Raw genomic sequence first — 26384 nt, forward strand, 5'->3', positions numbered from 1 at the left:
CAATTTCCAGTTCAGAGCGTCTTTTCGCGGCACGTCTTGGACTCATTGACAAAATGTGTGTTCAACAATCTGACGTTACGTTCTCGGCAAGCAAGCGAGAGACCTACTACTGTCTTGTCCAGTTCTTGTTTTGCGTCTGGAATGAACGGTGAGAATGAGGCAACAACAGACAATACATAGACCGATTCGCTCACCTTCAGTGTTAAATGTGCCTTGGGAAGTTTACCTTAGTCGAGGTCTTTCCGCTTGGGGAGACCGGCTTTGGAGTTTTGTGGCGGGCTTGTTCATGAGCAAGCTGGATAACAGCTCCTTGCGCTTGGTTGCTATCTATGGATTAGTCAACTCCATGTGCGTGATTGTCTTGGGCGCCGCCATTGGAAATTGGATTGACAAGAAAGCACGCATGACCTCTGCCAAAGTGTTCCTAATTGTCCAAAATGGATCCGTCTTTCTAAGCACAATGATCTTGACAATTCATTTTTGGGACGAAACGTGGCATCCAAGCCTTATTGCACCATGGAAAACGTGGATGGTGGCCTGTCTGGTCATTTTCGTGGCCACTGTCGCCAATCTCGCATCGACCGGTTCCAGGATTGTGGTGGAGAAAGACTGGATCGTGGTGATTGCTGACGGCGATGATGACAGACTTGCCAAAATGAACTCCTCCTTTCGGACTCTAGACTTGACCTGCAAAATTGCCGCCCCATCCTTAGCTGGGGTTTTGTTCCAATTCACTGGGAACCGAAACACAGCCATGGCAGTGGGGTGTTGGAACATGGTCTCATTGATTGCAGAATATCTGCTTTTGGCTTCCATTTACAAAAAGATCCCAAATCTCTCCGTCAAGAATTTTCCAAGGGACACTGAGAATGGCTGCCCTTCTCAAAGAAATTGGAATTCCTGGGGGAGTTGGAAAGACTATTTCAAAAGGCCGATCAAGTACGCAGGTCTGGCCCTGGCAACCCTATACATGACAGTTTTGGGTTTTGATAACATTACTTGGGCCTACTGCATTCAGCAATGTGTTTCAGAATCCGTCCTTGGGAGTCTGGTAGGAGTTTCAGCCATTGTAGGCCTCTGTGGCAGCCTCGCATTTCCATTTCTACGCAGGCACTTGAACCTCAGACGAACCGGAATGATTGGAATGATATCGCTATTGGTCACCTTGTCCCTTTGTGTCTCGTCAATCTGGCTACCAGGATCCTTATTTTTAGAAACGTCAAAACATCTCAACCAGACGGCCATTACCACATCAGACATTTCCGATGGAAATGAAGATAAATCAATGAAGATTGGAGATCTACCCTGATTAAATGAGAGTTTCATATCAGTGTCAGTTCTTTTGCTTGGAATCATCCTGGCCAGATTTGGCCTTTGGATCTCAGATATGTCAGTGACTCAAATACTTCAAGAACAAGTTGAGGCTAGTCACAGAGGGTCTGTTAATGGAGTACAAAGTGCATTGAATTCGGGCATGGATACACTGAAATTTGTTCTTGTGATCATATTTCCTCATGTCCCGAGTTTCGGTATTCTTATCTTGATCTCGTATGCATTCATATTTTCAGGAGCATTGTTATTTCTGACCTATTATCAAAAAAGCTTCCCCAATGAGGCCACGGCCTCCAAGGAACCTGATGAGCAAATTATCAAGTGATTTTTCCATAACCAGTAAAGTGCTCAGAGTTTGACAAATATATGCAATGGAAGCCAGAGAAAAGAGCTAAATGTAGAAACGAGGAAGACAATATATTTCATGAAACTGAGGAAGAATGAGAAACATGGGTAAGCGAGTAAAGAACAACCTTAAGTCCAAAAACTACATTTTTTTGTTATTTAGAAGAAAAAGATGGGAAATGTATTCAGATGTGCATTATTTTTACCAATACGATCGTCTGTAGCCTGAGCTGAGATAACTACTTTGGTAATTGTTGCGATAAACACTTTGGTGAGCACTTTGGTAGGGCAACCCTAACGATGAACCGATATTTGGTCGAGATCGGCTCAGCGAGCTCCGGGTGGTTGAAGACATACCATCATATCTCGATAGCGGGGTTTGCTCTGGAAATGAAAGGACATGGTATCATTTCTTGGTCAAAGCTATGTCCGTTGTTTAGGTACACATTGTTGCCTTTAAAGCTGCCCTAAAATGCGTAACCGATTTCACTGTTAGCCGACCAGAAAAACAAATTCATTGCTCTATAGAATGTACAATATGTATACAAAGCTCACCTTTGACTTCAATACGACAAGATGAGCTGATGTCCGTCATCTCTTGAGCATCCTCCATTCGGACCGTGTAGACACCGGAGTCTGATGCTGACACATTGGAAAGAGTCAGGCTTCTCATGCCTCTGCTTTCTATGGCACTTGAGTTCCCCACGATCTCTTTGCCGTCCTTCATCCAAGAGGTTTTCAAGCCCGGAACACTCAAAACGTAGCACTTTAATTCGACATCGGTCCCTGGAACGACACACCGGTCGTTCAGAGAGGACAAGAACTTGGGATACAATCGACTGCGCGGTCGGTGCGGTCTTCTGAGACGATCCTCGTCTTCATCCCCCGGAGTTCCGCAACGCGACGGGGTGCTTCTCAAGCTTCGGGCAGGCGTGGATCTGGGCGATTGGAAAGGAGAGCATCGCGGGGTGGAACGGGGTGTAAGACCCCCAAGACGTGCCATTTGATTGGAGGGGTGGGGTGTGGCGCTATCAAATGAGGGATTATCCAAAGAATGCGTATCTTCATTGTCCCTCTTTTCTGGAATGAAAGTCACATGAGACAAATAGTTTAGGACTGTTTTTTCTTACTAATGTCCAAGGTTTGAAGGCCGTATTTTACCCATGATCACTAGATTAAGTTGAAATAGCAACGTCTTATAATCTTCTTTGGCGGCCTTGAATTTGTAAGTGCCTTCAAAATCTTTGGTGGCGTTGACTATGGTGACTTCCAATTTCCCTTGGCTGTTGCGATTGAATTTGGGCCTGAAGGCAATCTGCAATGTGAATAACCAAATGCTTTCATAGTACATTCGCGCAACTTGTAGAATTGTACACAACCATGGTAACATGAAGAAGGTTATTTTCGCTAAACAGTGAAGGAAGGACCCACCTTGCTGTCATGATCAAGCTCAATTTTTAGCCTCCCTCTTGGTACGTGTCCCAAGGTAGCAGTCAAATCGTCCCCTACTCTACAAAATGCATCACTTGAAAGAACAAGCTGATTATCACAGTCGGTTGCTGGGGAATTGGTGTCGTTGGGTCCCTCGTCGAATTGGCATGTGAAGAGGTTCTCTGCAACACGAATAGAGATTCCCATGTTCTAGACACGTTGATCCTTTCCTCTGTACCAATTTTTGGGACTTACTTGAGTTTCCCGAGGTATTGATTGGCACGACGTACCCATTAACACCTTGGCGAACAATCAGATAAAGCACTCGGCCCATTAGATGTTCCTCATCGGAATTAATGTCAACTCGGTATCGATTGCCATCCCCTCTTTTAAAGGTCTTCTTATGCCGACCATCCTAGAAGCAGACGGTATTTTGTACCTAAATAATCCCACCATACTGGGTGCACGGAAATGACGACAATAAAGCAATTTGATATTTCTGGACAAAGAGCAGGGCAGGAATTAGAGTTGGCGGATCTGGCTAGCTCGTGAATGTAGGGTTGATCAGGAATTTTGTTCGAAACCTTGTCCAAGCCTGACTTAAATCCTATTACAGGATCAAGGCCCACATGCTTTTTCCGATTATTTGAGGGAAGCAAATTTTGAAATGAATGATAAACGAATATACCTTCGGTTTTTTGGGTTGTTACAATTGCACCATTTTCATATGCAAGGTACTTCCTTTTTCGAAAAGAGGAATGAATTACCACACTCCGACAAATTTCATCGCAGTTAGCACGGGAGGACAAAAACGATGCTGCACTCACTTGCCATGTCTGCTATAATTTTTTATCGCAGAGGCGGCTTATGGCAATTTCTTCAAATTCACTCCTAGCTCTGACATTGAAAAATGGATATAATTTGTTTCCTAGTGACCCTTAACAGATTGGCTTTGATTTGAATGTTTGAACAACTCGTTTTTGAATGGTAGGAGTGATATTGCCGTTATTTCCGAACGTCTCTGTCAAAAAATGATCAATCCAACGCTCACCACTTTCGGAATGGTGGACAAGGAGACTTCTCCACGCTGTTTCAAAGTACAGGAAATTTGCATTTTAGAGTCGGTTACGGATATTTGTGGAGGCTCTTCGAAAGCCACCATTCCATGATCACTGAAATTATAATATCGTCAAGAAATAGGGCGATAGCTTGAATGTGATCAACACGAACTGAACTTACTCAAATTCGTCGGGATAGAATGTTTTAGAAGTGGAAACAGTTCCAGCCTCATTACTCGCGGTACAAGTGTATTGACCTTGACACACGTGGTCAGTTAAGGACAGAGTCGCATTGCCATTGTGATCAAAGTACTTCTTATTGGTTGGCGAGGGCTGAATCTTGCTTCCATTCCAATACCTGTTTTTGGGGGGAGTATGTTTTCATTAAATAAGGTTTAGGTGAACGCATTGTTAGTTCTAATGATTACCAATTTATCACGACGTAGGGCGAGGCCGATATCTTGGTCCGGAGCACCAAGGCCTTGCTTTGGGCATAGACTTCAGCCGAGAGTGGCACCATGAATTTAGGCTGGATATGCTCCTCAAGTCCACCATCCGCGATCAAAACGAACCTGGACACGCATTTGCCAAATTTGTTTTCGGCACAGACTTCATATTCACCGACTGTTCCGTCGTTAACATCATCAATCTCCAACAAAGTATCACTTGTAAGAGAATCTGGAACTATAATGGTGAGAGAAAAGGGGTTGTTAATCCGGCACTGGATTTATGGCATCCTGGATTAGATCTTGACTGTCTTACTTTCATCCTTTATGAGGGTACCCTGTTTATACCAACATAGTCTTGGGGTTGGATCACCACCAACCAAGCATCGAATTTGAACTGGGTAACCGTATTTTGCTCGTTTGTCCCTGGGTGGGGATACAAAGAAAGGCGGAATAGGTTCTTTAACCACACTTTTCTCACTTGGGGGAGAATGAAGGAAACTGAAATTCAAAATATGAACGATAATGTAGGTGCACAGTCTTCATATAAAGTATGGACCCATCTTCACTACCTGTAAAATTTCAGATAAAGTTGATACAGTTTTTCATTCTCCATCACGTCGACAACCGTTGCTGTGCTACTACTGCCGGCTTCGTTGGTAATTTGGCACATTACCCGTCCCGGTTGAGGCTCTTTTAACTCCATTCTAGAACGCTGTTGAGTTCCATCCGTTTTTGTGTCCGACGAAAGTGATCCCATAGAGGAATGGGTCCAAGTCACAGAAGGAGGAGGTTCTCCAAAAAACTGCAAGGTCAGTCCATATCATGGAGAGAAAAAGAAAATCGAACCCTTATAATCCTGTTCGAATTACCTCACATTCGAGGACAAGAGAATGTCCCCTCATAGCCCGGATCAAAGTGGATGGTTTCTGTGTGAACTCGGGCTTCTTGGTGCTCTTGGCTAGGTCGACTTTTCCCTTGGTCATCATTTGAAGTTCCACTCCCCGTTTGCTCTTGGCTGTCACCCGGAAATAATACTGTCGTTTGGGTTTTAGGTTGAAAACGTCGTATTGGGTGATGGGTGTTCTGCCCAATTCCATCCAGTAGGCCCCTTCTCCGCATAACCAGGCCTCGATCTTATACGAAACGATCACACTGCCTCCAGACGAATAGGGTTTCTTCCAGTTCAAAGAAACCCAGTCATGGCCTATTTCTTTTACATTGATGCTCAAGGCTAAAAAAGTCGACTTTTTGAGGGGGTTCAAGGGGTTGTTTGTAATAGTCACTTTTCTCACCTTCGGGTGGGTCAAGCGAATCGGTTGATTTTAATCGCAAGGTGTTGTCCGACACAATTACACTTGATGGTTCATTTCTTTCCCTGGTAAAAGATAACAATCAACAGGGACTTTTAAAACCTCTGGACGAGAGAAGTGTTCGAATTTTTTTCAACTTATCATGAATAGATCAAAGTGCCAAAGTAGATTTAAAGAAGTATGTTTCTTACCTTCTTTGGTACTTTCGTGCAGGTGTAGAAGCTTCCAATCCTGTGGATTTAGTGGAGCGTTGAACGTCTTCGACATCCCTTCGTTCATTAGGCCTTGTAACCTTGGCCTCTCCGGTATAAGGTCGGATTGTGCGACTACTAGTTTGATTGGCAGGGCTCTGAGCCTCGTCAATATGACGAGATTGCCTCGATGTGTCGGCGTTTTGTTGAGATAAAGTAGATGAAGAGGATAGCCTTGGGGATTCCATTCTCCAGGTAGACAAATTCCTTGATGAACCATCGTCTTCATCAGGAGCATCTTTTTCGTTATGTTGTAATGACAGCCTTTCCCTGGACCTCACTCCGATAGTCCTCTGGCCATCTTTGTTTTCTAATGTCTTTCCCTCAGTGTTTTTGGACGAATATTTCTCCTTATTGGCAACATCTGTTGATGTATTAGACTTTTGAGGGATGGATGATGTGTTGTCGGCAACTTTTTCAAGTTCTTTCGTCGACCTCGGGGGACTTATTCTCTCTTGATGACTATTGGCTGCGGAGTGGTCTTCGTCTGGTGTTTTCTGTTCAACAGTCCTTTTGACACGAGCCCTTCTTTGCAGAGTTTGGTTGTCACCATCCTCATTTTCATTTCCTACTGAATCACGATTGACAATATCGTGAGGAACGTTCTCTGAAGATTTTGCTTGTCCTTCAGGTTGGCTTGAAATAAGATTTGGACCACTCAAGTTCGACGAATCACCCGTAATGGTTACCTCTGTGGCTTCGGAATCAGTCTTCGAGGACCTGTTGTTCTGGGAGTTCGTATGCAAATACGTGTTCTTATTTCCATCCTTTCTTTTTATGACTGTTTGTTGTGCAAAGTCGTCTCTCACATCAGAGACGGGAAGACCGATAACCTGAGCAATTGAGCTCTCTTCGTCACTTTGAATATTCACTTTCAGGCCCAATGAGGTTGGATCTTTTTCAGGCACTGTGTTAGCTACCGTTTTTTCTGTTTCAGAAAGTTGCTCTGTTGTGGTTGGCCCCAAATTATGGTTTGATGCTCGATCTTGACGTGTATTCACTTTATCATACGAATTTGACGAGGAAGGCACGCCCTCAGAAAGACACCTATCGATGGAGCCTTCTTTTTCTTGAGGTTGGCCTGATATCTTTAGGTCTTTCGAACTAGCAATTGACTTACTTTGTCGGGTATTCGTTTCGTCCTTTGCCTCATCTCCAATGGCATTTGAATCAAGATTGGGTGACTGCGTAAACGATTTCGTCGGGACATTGTTCGTCTCTGCTCCCAACGATGGGGTGTTTGTTTCAAACCCAGGAGTACTAATTTGATTAGAACTTGCTAACTCACCAGATGAAACTGAGATTGATTCTTCAGATTTCAATGACTGTAGAGTGCCATTAGGAGAAACATTTACTCGACTGTTTTCTCCTGACAGCTCTATCGAATGTGAAATTTCATTGGAACTTTGTGCCGAGTTGTGCGTTGAATCTACAATACCAGGTGTTACACGTTGACTTTGTTGGTGAGTTTGTTGCACGTTATCTCCTCCTGCAACATTGCTCTTGATCTCTTGCAATCCCCTGGGTGGTTGTTTTGAATCTGTGTTGTGAGATGTAGCTTCTACGGCAGATGTAATTGATTCTAATGACTTGGCTTGATTATGCTTGGAATGATCCGTTTCTTGATCATTGATGTTGGCATCTCGCATTGCCTCTGATGCTTGTTTTGAGTCTGGGCTGAAAGTGGCAGCTTCTGTGTTGGATGTCATTGGTTCTAAAAGCTTGGCTTGGTTGTCCTTGGAATGATCAGTTTCTTGCTCATTGATTGTAGCATTTTGCCACACATCAGGGGATTCTTTTAAATCTGTGCTATGATGCCCTGCTTCTGTGATGGAGGTTATTGGTTCAATTGATTTGGCTAGATTGTTCTTGGAATGATCTGGCTGTTGACTGTTGATAGTGGAATCTTTGAACACCTCTGATTTTTGTTTTAAATCTTCAGTATCAGGTGTTGATATTTGGCCTTCTTGATTTGCTTTGTGAGTGCCATGTTCTGAAACAATATTTTTGACACCTTGCAAAACCTCTGTTGTTTGTTTTGAATCTGTGCTTTGAGATGTAGCATTTGAGGCAGATGTCATTGATTCTAATTTCTCACTTTGGCTGTGCTTCAGTTGATTGGATTGTTGATTGTTGACAGTAGAATCGTTCAACACCTCTGATGTTTGTTTACGATTTGTCTTTTGAGGCAAAACTTCTGGGTCAGATGTACTTCGGTCCCCAAAACTTCCATCTATGTTTTGAGTCTTATCTTTTTTGGATTGCTCCTGAGCCTGTCCTTCAATTTGTGAAGTTTGATCTCTTGGAACATTCCTCTGTGTATCAAGTATTACCTCTGAAGTTTGTTTTGAATCTTTAGTATCTGGTGTTGCGTTTCGAATAGATTGATCTTCTTTGTAAGTGCCATTATCTTTTGGAAGATTATTCTTGACATCTTTCGCCAACACCTCTGATGTTTGTTTTGAATCTGTGCTATGAGATGCAGCTTTTGAGGCGGATGTCATGGGTTCTAATGACTCAGTTTGGCTGTGCTGCAATTGTTTGGGCTGTTGATTGTTGACAATGGAAGCTTCCAACAACTTTGATGTTTGTTTCGAATCTGTAGTATCAGTTGTTTTACTTTGACTATCTTGATCTACAACAAAACACTTGAAATCTTGCAACACCTCTGATGTTTGTTTTGAATCTGTGCTATGAGATGCAGCTTTTGAGGCAGATGTCGTTGGTTCAATTGATTTTCCTTGGTTGTGCTTGGAATCATCTGGCTCTTGATGATTGATGGTGGAGTCTTCTAATGGGTCTGATATTTGTTTTGAATCTGAGCTGTGGAGTCCTGCTACTGCTGCAGAAATCGTTGGTTCTAATGACTTGAATTGATTGTGCTTAGATGGATCAGACTCTTGATTATTGACTGCTGAATGTTGCAATGCCTCTAATGTTTGCTTTGAATCTTTGCCGTGGGTTGTAGCTTCTGAAACAGACTCAATTGGGTCCCCAAGATTGGCTTCAATGCTTGGAGTCTTCTCTTTGTTGGATAGCTCTGGAGCCTGTTCTTCAATTTGTGAAGTTTGATCTCTTGGAACATTGCTCTTTGTATCAAGCATTGCCTGTGAAGTTTGCATTGATTCTGTAATATCAGATGTTGCATTTTGGATGTCTTGATTTGCATTTAGAGAGCTGTCATCAGTTGCAACACTACTCTTGACATCATGCATCGCGTCTAAAGTATGATCTGACTCTGTAGTATCGGGAGCTGCATTTTGCATGTCTTGATCTTGTTTGTGAGTGTTATGATCTTCTGAAACATTATTCTTGACATCTTTTACCAACACCTCTGATGTTTGCTTTGAATCTGTGTTTTGGGATGCAGCTTTTGAGGCACATGTCATTGGTTCTAATGACTCAGTTTGATTGTACTGCAATTGATTGGACTGGTGATTGTTGACAATGGAAGCTTTCGACACCTCTGATGTTTGTTTTGAATCTGTAGTATCATTTGTTTTGCTTTGACTATCTTGATCTTCAACATTACTCTTGAAATCTTGCAACACGTCTGATGTTTGTTTTGAATCTGTGCTATGAGATGCAGCTTTTGAGGCAGATGCCGTTGGTTCAATTGATTTTGCTTGATTGTGCTTGGAATCGTCTGGCTCCTGATGAGTAACGGTGCCATCTTTTAACAACTCTGATTTTTGCTGTGTATCTGTGCTTTGAAGTCCTGATTCAATGACGGATGCCATTGGTTCGATTGATTTGGCTTGTATTTGCTTGGACTGATCAGACTCTTGACCATTGATGGTGGAATCTTGTATTAGGTCTGATGTTTGTTTTGAATCTGAGCTGTGGGGTCCTGCTATTGCCGCAGATGTCATTGGTTCTAATGATTTGGATTGAGCGTGCTTAGATTGATCTGACTCTTGATTATTGATTGCTGAATGTTGCAATGACTCTGTTTGCTTTGAATTTTTGCCATGGGTTGTAGCTTCTGAAACAGATTCAATTGGGTCCCCAAGATTGGCTTCAATGCTTTGAGTCTTCTCTTTGTTTGATAGCTCTGGAGCGTGTTCTTCAATTTGTGAAATTTGTTCTCCTGGAACATTGCTCTTTGTATCAAGCATTACCTGTGAAGTGTGCATTGATTCTGCAGTATCAGGTGTTGCGTCTTGGATGTCTTGATTTGCTTTTTGAAAACTGACATCATTTGTAACACTACTCTTGGCATCATGTATCAGTCCTAATGTTTGTTTTGTATCTGTAGTAGAAGGTGTTGCGTTTTGATTATCTTGATCTTCTTTGTGTGTGCCATGATCTTCTGAAATATTATTCTTGACATCTTTTACCGACACCTCTGATGTTTGTTTTGAATCTGTGCTTTGAGATGTAACATTTGAGGCAGATGTCATTGGTTCTAATAACTCAGTTTGGCTGTGCTGCAATTGTTTGGGCTGTTGATTGTTGACAATGGAAGCTTCCAACACCTCTGCTTTTTGTTTAGCAGCTGGGTCCCCAAAATTGGCTTCAATGATTTGAGTCTTCTCTTTGTTAGATTGCTCTGGAGCCTGTTCTTCAGTTTCTGAAGTTTGATCTCTTGGAACATTCCTTTTTGTATCGTGCGTTACCTCTGAAGTTTGTATTAAATCTGAAGTATTAGAAGGCACGTTTTGCATAACTTGATCTACTTTTTGAGAGCTATTATCTTTTGGAACATTATTTTTGACATCTTTCACCAACACCTCTGATGTTTGTTTAGAATCTGTGCTTTGAGATGTAGCATTTGAGGCAGATGTCATTGGTTTTAATGACTCAGTTTGGTTGTGCTGCAATTGATTGGACTGTTGATTGTTGGTGATTGAAGCCTTCAACACCTCTGATTTTTGTTTAGAATCTGTATTATGAGGTTCAGCTTCTGAAGCAGATTCAGTTGAGTCCCCAAAACTTACTTCAATATTTTGTGTCTCATCTTTTTTTGCTTGCTCGACAGCCTGTTCTTCAATTTGTGAAGTTTGATCTCTTGGAACATTCCTCTTCGTATCATGCATTACCTCTGAAGGTGGCTTTGAATCTGCAATATCAGCTGTTGCATTTTGCATGGCTTGATCTGCTTTGTGAGTGCTATGAGCTTTTGCAACATTATTCTTGTCATCGTACAACTCATCTGATGCTTCCTTGAAATCTGTGTGATGAGTCGCAGCTTCTGAGTCAGATGCATTTTTGTCCTCAAAACTTCCTTCAATGTTTTGATTCTTTGAGAATAACGCAGATTCCGATGAATTTGTTTCCAAGGTTCGGCCGTGCGTTTGGTTAAAATGATCTTGGCCTTTATCATTTTGTTTTGAACTTTGTTCTCTTGGAACTATGTGGTGGACATCTTGCAACGCATCTGATGGTTTTTCTGAATTGATGGGTTTGGGCAATTCTTTATTTGTTTTTGTCATTGAATCCAGAGAATTTTGTTCCTGGATGTGGCTTTGACCTTTCTCATATTGATCATGAGGACCTACATCCTTAACTTTTGCACTTTGATCTCTCGAATCATTGCCCTCAGTATCTTGGACCCCCTTAGACGTTTGTGTTAAACTTGTGCTATAAGGTTCTGGTTCTACGGCAGACTTCACTGGTGGTGATAAATTTGCCTCATCTTGACATTGATCATTTTTTTGTTTGCTAGGATCTCCCTGATGTCTGCTTTTTGGTGATTGCTCCATATCAGATGTGCCCGGGCTCTTGACTTCTTTATCAAATATGGGTTGCGCTTGATCATCAATGGGTTGTTGTTCATTTTCTTGTTGAGTATTGGTTAAGTTGCGATTTTCTTGGTTCGGCTTTGCATTTTGTGCTTGTTTTTGCTCCTTTTTGGGAGTGAGTTCTGGTTTATTCTTCGTAAAACCTTCACTTTGTTCAAAAATCTCTGAAGATGGGCAAACATCTCTTGTATTGTTTGAGCTTTGAGGGTGGAACTCCAAATCACTTTCAGTGGAATCCAATGGAATGTCTTCAATATCTTGCTCGTGAGTTTGAATGCATTGACTTTCATCTCTTATACGTTGATTTAATATTTTTTCATCTTGACTATTTGGTTCTGAATCTTTAGACCCTTGTGTTGTTTGATTTGAGCTTGATGGTTGTGATGGAGTTTTGGACTGAAGTTTGGTGGAATCCGAGGAAGTTTGCATAACATTTCCTTTCTTTGCTGCTTCTTCCGGAACCTCTGAAAAATCGCCTCCTTTTTTACTCTCTTTTGACGAGTCTTGTTGTCGGTCTTCTACTGATTTTTCTCGAGGAGCTTGAATTGGCTTGTTTGAAGGGTGGTTTGCATTATGTTGTGATTCTATTTCACTTGGCTTCATAGTCTGGTCTTCACTTATATTTTCCCTTGTCTCGTGGGTCACTCTTCTTGAGAATTCTGATCGACCTGGCTCTTCTACGACTTCAGTAAGGAAAGTGCTCTCCATTGGTATATCATGATCTAATGTTTGAGGATGAGAAGTATTCAAGGGCATTGTAGATTCTATCTTACAATCTGATCTATCTTGACCCACATGAAGCATCTGCGAAAGATCAATGTTATTCCCTGGTAGAAAAGTCGTTTCGATTTCTGAAATATTTCTTGGAATTGATGCTAGTTGTTCCAGTTCGGAGCTAGGGATCTCCTCCAGCATTGGTAGGGTTGATTCGTCGCCGTTATTGGGCACTGATTCACCAAATGCTTGCAATTGAGCAAGATTTGTGCTTTTTATGGCTGTTGCACCCCTCTCTTTCTCGTCGTCACTTTCAGATCGATTGAGATCAAATTGGATATCCATGTCAATGCTCATTTTGGCACCTCTTAGGCTTTCATCAGGAACAGGATGGTTGTGAGGGATCGATTTGGATCGGTCAATTTGGCTCTCCATGGACTGAACTGAGCTACAGGATGGACATTCCTTGATGTCTTCCAAATTGCTCCGCTGTTTACCATAATAGAGAGCTTCTTGTAGCTCTTGTGAGTAATTTTCCTCAACGGTGTCCAAATTTGGAGGTCTGGATCTTGACCGAGAGCGAGAGCGAGAACGTCGAAGAGATGGAGCTGTTTCTTTGACCAATTGACTTGCCTTTTCATCGACTCGGGACGCCATGTTCTTATTAGTCTCGTTGGTTGGCACTTCTAACTGATCTCCGTTGCTATCCAAACCAAGTTCCTTCAATAATTCAGGATCCAGGTTCTTGATTGTATCTTCATAAGAGTTTGACCGTCGACGTCGCTCCAGATAACGGTCCACCTCTTCGTCAAGGTCTTCACCGTCATCTTTGCTTGAATGCTCTTTTTGTCGGTTCTGCTGATGCTGTTCTTCATCATCCTCGTCTTGAAAGTCTGGCTTGTGCTCAAGAACCATATTGAAATAATTTGGATTGCAAGCACTTACTTCTTCAGCGGCTTTTTGTCGATCTTCATTTTGCAACTTCGTCGCCACTGACTCGATCTCCTCGGAGAGTTTAAGTATGTCTGCCTCGGTCAAATTATCTTGATCTTTTTGATCGTCCTGTTCTTTTGCTACTACAAGGTCCTCTCCTACGGTTGCGTCATTCTTTGTTTTGGGGCTATCCTGAATATTTGTAATGGTGTTATCTTTATCCTGTGATTTGAAATCTTTTTCAACGGATCCCTGGTATTTTCCATCACTTTCCTTTTCTTTTATTCCCTTCTTCGACGGTGTTTGTTCCACCTTTTGGCCATCGCTGTCCTTATTTTCATTCAGGGTCTGATCATTGATTTCTCCTTGAATTCCTTTTTGAACCCCCTTCGGTGACGTCTCTTCGCTCTTCTTTGGCAATTGTTCAGCTTGTTTTCGATTTGGTGCTTCTTCAGACATTTTCCCAGCTTGTTCGGTTGCGTCCTGAATATGCTCCTCATCTTTTTCTTTGGGTCTCTCTTTCTCCTCCTCTTTCAGCTCTCTTTTCGACATTTTTTCCTCGTCTTGTTTCTCGTTCTCTTGAGTCAATTTGGGTGCGTCTATTGGATCCAAAAGTGATTGTTCTTTCTGGAGTCTTTCACTAATAACTTCCTTTTCAATTCCTTTCGTCTCATTTGAGGTCTGTGCTTGATCCTCTGGTGTTACCAATTTGGTGGCCTGCTCTTGAGGAACTTCGTTTGTATCTTGATTGTCCGTAGGTGCTTTGATATTGGTGTTAGCACCATCCACAGAACTGTTCTCAATCTCTCTCTCATTCTTCTGATTCCCTGTAGAATTAGGTTTCTTGACCGTGGCATATATATCCTCCGACTCCAATTTTTGGACTTGTTCATGTGCTTTGTCTTCAGCATTGTCGTGTTCAGCAAGGGGAGTTGCCTCCCGGGCCTCTTCTTCCCGCTCTGCTTTGACCTTTTCTGCAGCAGCTTCTTGGGCCTCCTCAAGTTCCTCGATTTCAAAGTGTTGAATGGTATTGATGGAGTGACCACTATCTTCAGATATGTCATCCAAGTCAGCTTCCGTGTTAAGATCGTCAATGTTCTCAAGACTCATTCGACTGGTTTCTAATTCCAAGAGGCTCTGCTCGTCGATGTCAATTACAACGGCCTCTATGCTGATATTGGAGGCCTTTGAAGTCTCTCTTACAAATCGGAGTGGAGGCAACTCGACAAAGTCATTGACAATTTGAGGTTCAAGCTCATTGGCAAACATTTCCACGATTTGTTGGGCATTGTCAGACGACAGATCTGGTACATCTGACATTGACAATGCCACGGATTTTCCACCAAACGAAGAAGACACATCAATTTCCTCGAAACTGTCATCCGTGGGCACTTTCGTCTCTGGAATCTTTTCCCCACAGGACTGAGGATCTTCATCATTGTCTGCAATGGCACAACATTTTGATTTACTCTTTTTTGGTCTCCTTTTATGATTCTTTGAACTTACCAAATCCGATGAGTTTAGCACTGCTGGAAGTTTCACCCATGCAATTATATGCCACGCACTTGTAGACACCAAAAATACAAGTGTTATCTTTGAGGTTCTTGTCATGGACGAGTTTATGTAGATCCCCAGCTTGAAGTTCTTTTTCATCTTTGAACCATCTTAATTTAGGTTGTGGTATGCCTATTACCTAGCAAAGCAAAAAAAAGACAACACCCTTTTGAATGATTCAGCTATTCATAGGCTCAAGAAAATGAAGAATTTGCACATGTTCGTGAACATATTTTACCTTGCATTCGAGGCTCACAGTTCCAGATTCAGTGAGATGAATCCTCAAGTTATCCAAGAACTTTGGAGCCTTGAAATGTTGTGGGATTGGGACTTGAATGTTGCACGAAGACGAAAGGACTTCTCCATTATCCTCGATATTTAATTCCCATAGCCCTTCATCCTGCATCGTGGCATTGACAATATTGCAAAAGTACTTGCCATCCTCCTCACATCCAATGACATACTCCGGAAAGTTCACTGCGCTGCCGTTCCGTTTCCACGAGAAGGGCAATTGCAGTTTCGAAGATACTGCACACACAATTCACGTTTTAAATAGTCGTTTCACAACAAAAGTGATCAGCTTTCGTATCATTTTGTTGTTTTCTTGAATATTATTATAATCCATTTCAAAATTTTACCTTGAGCAAATATTTGGTATGATCCACCGTATGGAATTTTTTGATCAATCAGGGGCGAAATAAAAACCACCGGATCCTTGGGCTTCTTTTGCAAGTCCTCAATGGTCAGCGACGAAGTACTGGTTTCCGTGCCCATGCAATTTTTGGCTACACATGTGTAGACACCAATGGACTGATTCCCGTACAATTCGTAAACATCGCCAGGAGTGAGGAGTCGTCCATCTTTCAACCAAGTTAGAGTGGGAGTGGGAAAGCCGACGACTTTGCATTCGAACGAGACCATTCCCTCGTCAGTCAAATGTGCTTTTAGATTCTCAACAAACATGGGCTTTCGGTAGTTCTTAGGCACTGCCAGAGTATAAATACAGAAATATAGTAGAACATATAGGTGCCATTGTTTGGGTGAAATCTTGGCATACCTTTGAGTGTGAGCATGCATTTGTCCTCGATTTTGCCCATACTATTCGAGATGCAAACATTCCATTCCCCGTCATCGTCCAAATCGGCTTTAACGATGACCAGAGAGAAATGATTCGGATCACCTTGAGAGAGCTCATATTTCCCTTTCGTTTCTGTGACCTCTGTGCCTTTATGCGTCCATTTTGATGTACATGGAGACGACTTCTCGTGAGCTGAAATAAACCCGCGACAAGAATTAGATGCAATCTTCGACACGGTTTCTCATTCCTCACCTATGACATCCAATTGCACTTTGGAACCAATTTTGGCTCTGACATCTTTGAGCTCAGTGACGATGGACGGAGGGTGGACGTTTTTCTGGGATGTTTCTAAAATGGCCTCGGATGCCGCTGAACCCACGCAATTCACAGCCACGCATTTGTAGATAGTTTGGACCCCTCGATCCACCTTCAGCTCGTAAAGATCCCCAGACTGGAGCTCGTGGTTGCCTTTGAACCATCGTAAAGTGGGTGTGGGCACGCCAATCACTTTGCATTCAAGAGCCACGGTCCCGTTCAAGGACTCTTTAGCTTGGAGTTCCTCTAAAAACACGGGGATCCGATAGCATTTTGGAACTGAAATGGTCAACGGGAACATGTCAGATTCATGGCATTCAAAGCACCATCTTTGAATGTAGGTTCTCGAGGCAAAAGCTTACCATATACTACTAAACTACACAAGCTTTCGCATTTCCCCTTGGGCGTTTCTAATTCACAGGCCCAATCGCCTTCATCTTGAATTTGAACAGCAGAAATGACACATTTGGAGGACTTCTTCCCGGAGACGAAATTGACATGCTCAGAATCGTCTGAAGCATATTGAGGTTTCTTCCACGAGAACTTTGCCTGAAAGTTAAAGGTTTGTGAGATACGAAAGCTTTAAAAACGATGCCATATCTCTGGCCAAACACTGGTTTGGATTGAATCTGTGCTCCTTTTTCGACAATCTCTTGTCGGAGAGCCCGATGTTGTGAAGATCAAAGAGCAGTCGTCTTCCTCGTCCACTGCTGGGGATAATACCCATGGGCTAACCAAATGAACCAAATCTTCTTCTGTCAAACTTACCCCTTTTTCGTTAGTGGCACATGTGACTTCAAGTTCTAATTTGGTTCCGACTTTTTGGATATGGGATTTTGGTAAGGGCTGAGAAAATGTCGGAGGAGCCATGCGAAGCGACGAAACACAAAACACCCTCACATCGAGGGAAACGGTGAACTTCAGGAGTTAAGAATGCAAGGGACAGTTTTCTGGAACTGTTCCAAGCCTGCTCCGCCTCAAGGTTACATCAGAGAGAAGCCAGGCAACGATCGTCTACTCGTCAATCGTCCATCCAGCCCATTAAAGGAACTACCTTCCTCCGCACCTATGCTCGTCTTCAAGTCAACGTCACACAAGACTTGGGGCAGACATTGCTTGATCAGCCGCGAAGGATTGGGAACAATTCTAAAAAACGGCCGGGAGCGTGTTTGCAAACAGAGTACTGGAGACGATGGCGGTAGCATGAGAAGAAAGTACCGCTCTCGATTCAAATTGGGGACATATTGTGGATGCATATGCCGCATGTTTATCACGAGGTGATAAGTCTTGGACATATGAAGGGCAATAAGGTCTCTAAGTGATAACCTTTGCTTGGCTAACTCTTAACTCAAGAAATTATTTATTTACATAATGTCAATGAAGAACGTCTCATGCTTCCAAGAATACCAGTGAGTTAGTAGTTAAAAAAGCTCCATTGACTCTTTGTCGTAATCAAATCATAAACACAGTGGAGAAGATGAGAGTTTGACAGGTAAATGCCATTGAAATTCTCACACTACACCTTGTGACCTTCGCCAAGAAAGCTTTCTGGCATAAAGTAACCCTAATCAATGTCGCTGAACAGCCGCTCCTTGTACGAGTAAGTGCGTAGGTTCATACTTCGTTTGTTATCCAACGTCAAGTGCTTCTACATTTGTAAACAATAGGATATTTCAGGGACAAGTTTCATTTGTTAAAATATCATATCTGATGATAGTAATTACTTCCCTTTTCGTTAAATCTAGTAGGATGACGCTCAACGTTTTGATAATGATAGTACAATTCTTAACTGTTAACACTTGTGCGTTAACTGAGATTCTGAGGAGCTCATTGAAAGTACATTTTTTTCTTAAGTTGAACAAAATTAGCCACTTCTTTCTATGACGAAAATATCGCTTTAGAACATGTTTGATGTTTTCGTTAAGATCTAATTACAAGTTGAGAGCCTTTTGAATTGTTACATGGTCTCACATTTTTAACGAAAGCAGAGCTTTTGAAATAAACCCAGACATGGAAAAGTCAAATCAAGTATTACGTTTCAGCGTACTTGTCTGCTAGTCAAGCTCTTTGAGCTACTTGATTTGTCAATAATTGGGTTTCGCAATAAGAGCATGAATTTGAAAGATAGATAATACCCCAATTACATCAAAAGTTTCAGTTTACTGGACTCAATTTTCAACGCCATAACACTATCATTGTCAATCATCTAAAATTAGTAAACACCAATGATAAATATGACATGTTCCTCAATAGTGACTTGAGCAAGACCCTGCTGACGTTTTTCAAAATCTTGACCAAATGATTTGTTTGAGTCGCGACAAAGCGAGACAGATGGGTACAACTTGTATGTCTTTATCAATCTCCCGTCGAGAGTCAACTGGACATAATTAAAATAGTTATCAACATGAATTGAGTGAACGAACACGAGCACTGCCTCAAACCTGATTCATTTGAGGATTACTCTTGCCAATCATGTGTTTGATGCTATTATTGAAACTTTCCACCATACCTACTTTCTACCAAGGGATCACATTGGCAAACTCGTATAAAACAGTTCCAGTTCTCCTTTTTAAAAAGTGAAGGCCTTTTCCGTTTCAGTCCATCGTTGTCTTGAATTCCTTCTCCACGGAGATATCGGAGATACATTCTGTCCAGATAGGTAGGCTGGCACATCTTTCAAGATCAGCCACCTCATGCTTTCCACTGCAAAAAAGGCTCGATCCATGTCACCACGAGGAACGAATGCAATCGTTGAGACCAACTAAAAGCCCTCTCGCAAAGCCACTCCAGCTGCACAATCATCTTAGTTTGAGATCTAAGTCTAAGGTAGAAAGAATTTTCTCCATATCGCTTGAGAAAAGTGAAAGGAGTGCGAGATGGCGTATTCCTGATCGAGAATCAAGCTAGTGGCTTTGATAAGAGCCTTTCCCAAGTCAATGATGATTGTGTTGAACTGAGGTTCACATCCCCTTGTCATGAAGTGATCCCAAAATTACGTTGAACTATTGAAAGTGCATTATTTGCCTCATGAGAGCATACATCGACGTTACGGTGACGCCCTTCAGTGTGACCTGTATCCCGAAAAGTTGATGGAAAGGTCCTGGGGTGGATGGGACGATTCCAGCTTTGTGGGTTGTAGATGTAAGAGAATTTCCCCCTCGACTAAAATAACCAGCTTACGGCCTCTTATGGGGTCGTAGTCCTTTGAATCATGGAGCAAGAGAGGATCGTGAACCGATTGAAAGCAGAAAGAGTCAAGGAGGCTTATGGGATCAAAATTCTGGATCGTTTGTTGAACTCGTTGTATTTGGTGAGTAAGCGCCCGACTACTTGGAAGAAGATGTAGTCGAGGGCCCCGAAGCACTCCCATCGCAGAATTGACCATCCTGGCACTATCCTTAATAGAGCTTTTGGCGTTGGGGTACTCGTACATCTTAGCTCTCAAACTGGCGACGGTAAAACGTTACGACGGTTGTCATTAGAGCCAGACAAAATATGAAGTAGTATAAGAACGGGATCGTAAAAAAGGGTCTTCCTTATTTGAGTCCTATATAGAAACAAAGAATGTTATGCTCTCCATGCAAGTTAAGCTTGATTAAAGCTAATGCTCAAATTAACATTGGCATGTATACGGCTTTTGGCCAACCTTGTTTATTGGATCTGGAATCCAGGCTAAAACGAGCCCTTTTCTTTGCGATAAGTCCCAATAGTATTCTGCACATTCGTGGGCACAATGGAATTCTCGATAGATTTCGATTTATTTCTAGATCATTTCCAAAGGGTCTTCGACGAATTTTGACAAGTCACTATTGACGAATACGACGGTGGCAAGACAAGTCGGGCTCCCAAACTATTTACAAAAACGTCGCTCCTTTGGACGATATTGCGTTAAAATGATCCCTCAATGTAGAGCATTTTGGGATTATCATATGGCAAGAAAAAACTGTTCTTGACAATCTTCTCCCCCTTTGGGGGATCGTGGACTAAATAGTCGACGTAATTTAGGTATCAATTGGTCAAGCGACAGCTAGAGTATTTTTTTCCATTTATCTATGCCCTTAGTATCATAATCACTATGAAATTTATTGTAGCTATTATAGTCCTAATACTACACAATGTGCAACGTTAGATTTTGTTTTATGGATGTAGCTTCCCTTGTTAAGTACCCCAACATAAAAATTGGCCTAAAACTTTGGCCCCTGAGTTGCTTCCTGCCTTATAATAGCCTGGTCTCCCTGCTGCAAGAGATTTCAAAACAACTGACACAAGTTTGATGGTTGATATTTAGGCAGAGAGCTTATATTTCAAAAGATAGAAGAACTGGAGATTGAACAACAAGTTTGGGTTTACTGGACCCAGGTGGAAGGAACCCATTGAGCATCCTGGTCCAAACGAGAGATCTCACGGGATATGCTCTCGACAGCAACATCGATATCGTCATTAACAACGGTCACATCAAAGAGATGACCATAATGAAACTCCAACCTCTTGTCTTGGAGAATCATTTCATCGAAATCAGACTCCTGGATTGGATCATTCATAAACGGGATAAAGAAAAAAGCCATATTATTTGTCATCTTCACAAAAGCATCATGGTATACTTCCGAATAGCAATAATGATTGTAGTTGACCTACCGTGAACGACTTTGAAGTTCCAATGGTTTCTTTTCTGGATAGAATAAGGCGTGTTCGTTCTGGAGGCTTAACATAAATCGTGAATGGCTTGATCTCTTGCGTTCTGAGCACCTTTAATCCCTGTGAGAAGCGAATAAAGAATTTCATGAATAACAATTTTCTTCATTCCGGACGGGGCAGTTATACCTGATAATGTGGAATCAGCACTGGCTGCAGCCCTTTCTCAATGTGTTCGATAATGGTCGTAATTCGTGTGCCATAGATGTTGCCCTTAAATTCGCCGTGCTCGAGATATAAACCGGAAGCGATATCGGCCAGCATTTTGCTCCGCGTATCAAAATAATAATCCATACCATGAATTTCTCCCATTTTTGGAGGTCTTGACGTATCTGAAAGGCAAACAACGTTCCCAAGGGATTATTTTGGCTAGTTCATGATGGGACAATGTTCCAAGTGTGCACACTCACGTGGAATGACTGACGAGAATCGCGTCAGGTCGATGGCAAGAAGGCGCTTTTTCAATTCATGTCGCCCCACGCCATTGGGTCCAATCAGAATGATCGGTCGGAAGAAGCCAGGTCGTGGGAACAACCTGGCCACGTCCTCGTAGGTGGGGATTTCTTCTCTATCAAAGTCTTCACTCTCTGTTAAGGTATACATAACTTTTTTAGTTCGTCTAGCGGGACAACACTTCTTAACAAGAGGTGGGCTTCTTTCGCCTATGCGTCTTCCGTAGCTACAAAGCTGGTCAGTTAAAGTATTGGGCAATTCCGTGGTACATTGAGAGCATAATTTGGCTTGCTCGTTCAGCTCGTCAAGGGCCATGTCTGCGCTACAAGCATAGCATTTTACGATATCTGTCTCTGATCCACAAGTAAACAACAATGGGGACGTGGAGAGAGTGGCTAAAAGGACATTGAACGTCTTCATTAGCAACACGAACACAGGATTGGATACGTACAAGATCGTCTAGCCCAAAGGACACGAGAGTCCTTCACGGGCCTCTTTCCGTAGTCAAACTCACCTTCCGAGTTCTGATTTGACATCATTTCGTCCCTCATGCGCAACACGCGTTTTTCTTGCAACACCCGACTGGGAATGAGACCCGCTCTCATGTTACGATCGTTCTCCTTCCTGGCTTGCCACCTACAGAACCATTAGACGAGAAAGGAAAGGGTTAATGGCCTCGTTAACCCAATGTCTTTAACACCGCCCTTGAGCTCTGAAAGAACCGCCAGCCATGTGCATTATGTAAGTAGACTCACCAAAACTGATCATCTTGACTAACAATGTGAAGCACTTCTCCTTTGACGAAGCTCAAACCGGCCTCCTTACAAGGTATGAAAGTATCGTCCGATGGATCGTAGGTAAACAGAGCTCGAAGGCGCACTCGAGACTCCCTGATAACTGGTTTTCCCTCATTCGGGATCAATTTGAACGTGATCGTGTTCTGAGCCATTTGCTGAAAGTAGACGAGCCAATGGATGGCACTTCAAAAATGACATCTCGGTTGTCAGTTTTCTTGGGTTAGCCCCGTTAGCCCCGACAAACATCAACTGAGAGGGCTGCATTTCAGCCCCACGAAACATTTACCAGTATTTGTAGAACATCCGCGGGGCTCTTATTTTGAACATTTATTCCATTCACTTCGACGACTTCGTCTCCGACAGAAATCAATCCTGATCGGTCGGCAGCCCCTCCATGCATGACTCGAGCAATCAATATTTTCCCCGTCTCTTCGTCGGCTTTTATTGTCGCACCCTAGAGAAGCGAAAAATGGCCAACGACCAATGAACCACAGTCAAAGTATGTCATCAGGGCCGAGTGTTTAAAGGGGAACGTAAGCCCAGAGAATGAATATGCAGGTTTTTTTTTTACAAACATTTAATAATTTTTCATTGCCTTTAAAGCATCAAACTTACCACGATTGGCTCTGTATCTTTTGTGCCATCCTAGGAGAAAAAAAAAAGAAATGAGTAATTTTGGTCCTCTGTCAGGGATGATATTTAGCTTGGTGTGTGCCAAGGCTCGATGAAAATTGCCCAAAATACGGTTCGTTCATCAAATATTCCAGGTATATTGATCCCTTCTCTCTCGTGATTGGACAGATCAGGGCTGACATTGTACATATACTAGAACAATGAATAGTCCCTTACCGAAACCGTTTCGTGGCTCTTCACCAATTGGACAATCTTCATGGACTCTTCATCCTCGTCGACTTCTTCCGGGTACTGATTAAGTTTGGGGATGTAATCTCTTTGTGCCACGATATCGTGGGAGGCCATAAGGCTCTAGAAATTCAAAGGACAAGAAGACAATGGTCAATGAGTATCGATTTTAACGTTTTGTGTAGCCTGACTTGGACGAGCAGAATGACGGCAAAAACACTCTTCCATCGAGAGTTAGAGTAAAGTTTTTGTTACAATTTGATCTTCATATGGCAATATGAACGTGCCAATCCCCTCTCTGATTTTCTACCAGTACCAGTTTTTATCCTCTCGTATTTCTATCTAAATTTAAAGCGATCATTCTGAATAGTGCACTTAAATATAGTATATATACCCATTGCCTTATCCTAACATATTAATCAAAGAGACCCTTAGTATAAGGGATGGACATTTACAGCCTAACCTTTTTTACACAACTCTTGGGAAATAACAATTTGTGATGCATTAGCAATTTGAGGTAAGACCAAGCGCACTTTTAGCAACATTGATTATTAGTTCATGTTTATTGTCTAAACGGTATAAAAACAACACTTGGAAACTTCGGTTGAATACAGTTAACGTAATATTATGGTCATGTCTGACGCTTTTGTTAAATGTTCTATTTGTGTGTGAAAGTCTTTGAAGAGAAGAAAAATGTCTCAAAAGAGTCACTCATTTGTTGATTTTCAAGTTTCCCGGCCAGGTTTAGCCCTAAAATGAAATCTTGTATCTCGGGCCATGAAGCTGCCAAGGCACCGATCTTTTTATGCCTAACACTTTCACGGTTGTGGGTGGCCGATCTCTACTCAATATATTGGTACGAAAATCTGACGTTTAAGATTTTAAGTAATGGCTATGTACATATGTGAATATTGAGAGAGTTGGACGGTGTTGAAACTACAATATGTGTACATTGTCGTGGCGTTTTCAGTTTTCACTAGTGTAGCCATTCCTCTCCTCTAGCTCTGTCTGTGGGTTCTTTTCATATGATCACAGTAGCATACTTTGCCTTCATTACCAATTACCTCATCTACATTTGCACATATGTTTGGACCCAACCAAACACACCTTTGCCTTTTGCTCTCTTTAGAGGATTATTTAATTCTTGCTACCACGAACTCGAATGAGACACGAGATCTTTGGAACATTGAATAATGATAGAGTTATTCCTTCTCAGATACAGACATGAGGCATTTGGGGATTGGCAGAAACTTACACGGATATGAGGGGTAGTGAGAATAGCGTAGAGTTCTCGACACTCCTCGATCATTAAGGCCAAAGGTCGCACGTCCTCCATGACCTCGATGGCGATTTGACAAGAATTGGAAACACACGGACATTGTTCTTGATTGCAAAACAAAATGATGTTATGGATCTTCACCACAGAGTTGAGTTCGCGTCTGGATAACAGGTGTAGGATTTCTTCAAAGTCCTCAACCGGATCCGAGTCTAAGTGTTCCGTTCGATAATGTGGACCCAAAGAGTCCATGCAACTGATCAATTGACTGATGGCTGGATCACAAGTCCATTTTAAGGACTTGGGAAGTGTATCAGTGGCAGACATTGTCGCGAACCTCCGTCTGCCCTAAATGGTGGGCAATGGTTGTGTTCCTCTTGGGATTGGAAAGCGAAAGCCAACCGAGGGACCCTCAGAAGGACCAGGGCTGCCGAAGCAAAACCTCAATCCCTCCCTACATTTTCCTTGGAGAATGAGGGACGGAGACAGACTTTTAAGTGTCAATCAAGTCAAGCTACAATGAACACTAGAATACATCCTCAAAACTGTATTATAGTACATCCTTAGCTTAGGGGCTTGACAGGCGCATCCCTGAGACCCATTGGGCTTTCTCCTTTGCTAAATCTGGGACATGAGGAAACGAGAAGGGGGAACCAACCAGTGGCCACACAGAGCGATCCCAGTCAATTCAGTCACTGGCAGTACAGAAGACTCTTGAAAAGAGTACGAACAGAGCGTACCCCCCAAAAAGTCTTCATTAGGTGGTTAATCGAAAATATATGTAGGANATAAAGTTTTGTGCTCAACATTAGAATTTGTTACTTTTTTCTTACTTCTGCACACGCTCATGCTTCCTCCACTGGAGTGTGAACCCACGGACCCTGGGAAGGGTATTCTGACCTTGTTTGCGCTGCTATGGTCGTTAAAAAATGAACTCTGAGATGACAGCTCAGGAGCTTACGTACAATGGAGGTTGCGTTCATTGCTTTTTGTCCATGATTGTAGCGTACTTGTTCTTTTGGATTAAAAATATGTTGCTGGTTTGAATCCACAGAAGCCGCGTTTAGATTAGGCTTATTCTATGATAAGATAACTAAGTGGCAAAAGGCAAGACCCATTTTTATTAGTTGAAGATAAAGAATTATAAAAGAATATGAAAAGTGTTTAAAGAATATGACAGAATGTCAATATTAAAACTATTAGATTAGGGCATAAAACACAATGCAAGTTACAAGTCTTAGAAAGTACACAAGGCGGATGTACGGTACAGCAGGCTTCAATACCAATCATTTCAGAAAATAAAACAAATTTCCAAGAATCCAAAAGTTTTGGATTTCAATGACAAATCTTAAATTATCTCAGAAATAGCGGCGTCACATTGCTATGTTTATATACCATATGGTCACCCTGCCACTGTCCTGATGAATACACGATCCTAAATACAAATATGGACAAATGTGGCCCAAATCTAAAGTCTAATATGGATCCGTCCAAGGAAGTAGTGCCTTTCCATTGCACCCACTGCAAGAAAACCTTTGTATCATTGAGTACCCGGCGAACCCATGTGTCCCAGAATAAGTGTTCCGCGGTATGTCACTCAGTGGGACTTGCGAGATGCGGGATCACTTTGGACCATTACTCCTTTACTCAACCAGACCTTGTTCGAGATTCTCTTTCAGGTCCCTGTGTGCACCGAGATGCATGATCACAAATTGCTGAGAGAAGCCTTTGACACCATGGCCGAGGCCATCCAATGGTACCAAGCCCAGGAATTGGGTCATCATTTCCGTG

The 26384-nt window shown here is 42.3% G+C and overlaps 3 protein-coding genes across 4 annotated transcripts; 1 reads left to right on the forward strand and 2 right to left on the reverse strand.

Moving 5' to 3' along the window:
• Nucleotides 1-59: 59 nt before the first annotated feature.
• On the forward strand, nt 60-1873 carry LOC131884578 (solute carrier family 40 member 1-like). Its single transcript, XM_059232407.1, has one exon. The coding sequence runs from the start codon at nt 155-157 to the stop codon at nt 1307-1309; it is 1155 nt and encodes a 384-aa protein (XP_059088390.1). The 5' UTR covers nt 60-154; the 3' UTR covers nt 1310-1873.
• On the reverse strand, nt 1731-17763 carry LOC131884568 (titin-like). The gene is made up of 20 exons (XM_059232396.1): nt 17283-17763; nt 16877-17063; nt 16452-16793; nt 16179-16391; nt 15760-16107; nt 15360-15649; nt 15074-15260; nt 6117-15009; nt 5908-5990; nt 5485-5846; nt 5185-5417; nt 4929-5113; nt 4595-4850; nt 4348-4524; nt 4160-4280; nt 3364-3523; nt 3109-3290; nt 2839-2992; nt 2233-2757; nt 1731-2061 (listed from the first exon to the last, which is right to left on the reverse strand). Exons 1-20 carry the CDS (start codon nt 17382-17384, stop codon nt 1880-1882), a joined length of 13182 nt encoding a protein of 4393 aa, XP_059088379.1. The 5' UTR covers nt 17385-17763; the 3' UTR covers nt 1731-1879.
• Nucleotides 17764-20791: 3028 nt separating this feature from the next.
• On the reverse strand, nt 20792-25146 carry LOC131884584 (MAGUK p55 subfamily member 7-like). Of its 2 annotated transcripts, none has more exons than XM_059232413.1 (10): nt 24573-25146; nt 23306-23440; nt 23072-23101; nt 22743-22910; nt 22415-22611; nt 22174-22295; nt 21617-21793; nt 21336-21538; nt 21150-21269; nt 20792-21037 (listed from the first exon to the last, which is right to left on the reverse strand). In XM_059232413.1, exons 1-10 carry the CDS (start codon nt 24918-24920, stop codon nt 20861-20863), a joined length of 1677 nt encoding a protein of 558 aa, XP_059088396.1. In that variant the 5' UTR covers nt 24921-25146; the 3' UTR covers nt 20792-20860. The 2 variants fall into 2 exon arrangements, with proteins under 2 accessions (XP_059088396.1, XP_059088395.1); XM_059232412.1 differs by having other exon boundaries at nt 21617-22054.
• Between the last annotated feature and the right edge of the window lie 1238 nt (nt 25147-26384).

The sequence above is a fragment of the Tigriopus californicus genome, chromosome 8 (assembly GCF_007210705.1).
Source record: "Tigriopus californicus strain San Diego chromosome 8, Tcal_SD_v2.1, whole genome shotgun sequence".
Lineage (NCBI taxonomy): Eukaryota > Metazoa > Arthropoda > Copepoda > Harpacticoida > Harpacticidae > Tigriopus > Tigriopus californicus.

Bases quoted from the DNA above. Each gene is read 5' to 3' on its own strand.
- LOC131884578 (XM_059232407.1), top strand. From the start codon at position 155: ATGAGGCAACAACAGACAATACATAGACCGATTCGCTCACCTTCAGTG.
- LOC131884568 (XM_059232396.1), bottom strand. From the start codon at position 17,384: ATGGCTCCTCCGACATTTTCTCAGCCCTTACCAAAATCCCATATCCAA. The intron at 16,392-16,451 runs GTGAGGAATGAG...GGTTTATTTCAG, and splicing joins AGTGCAATTGGATGTCATAG to CTCACGAGAAGTCGTCTCCA. The intron at 16,108-16,178 runs GTATGCCAAGAT...ATACTCTGGCAG, and splicing joins ATGCATGCTCACACTCAAAG to TGCCTAAGAACTACCGAAAG.
- LOC131884584 (XM_059232412.1), bottom strand. From the start codon at position 24,920: ATGTCTGCCACTGATACACTTCCCAAGTCCTTAAAATGGACTTGTGAT. The intron at 22,296-22,414 runs GTGAGTCTACTT...ATGGTTCTGTAG, and splicing joins AGTCAAGATGATCAGTTTTG to GTGGCAAGCCAGGAAGGAGA. The intron at 21,038-21,149 runs GTAGGTCAACTA...GATCCAATCCAG, and splicing joins GAACTTCAAAGTCGTTCACG to GAGTCTGATTTCGATGAAAT.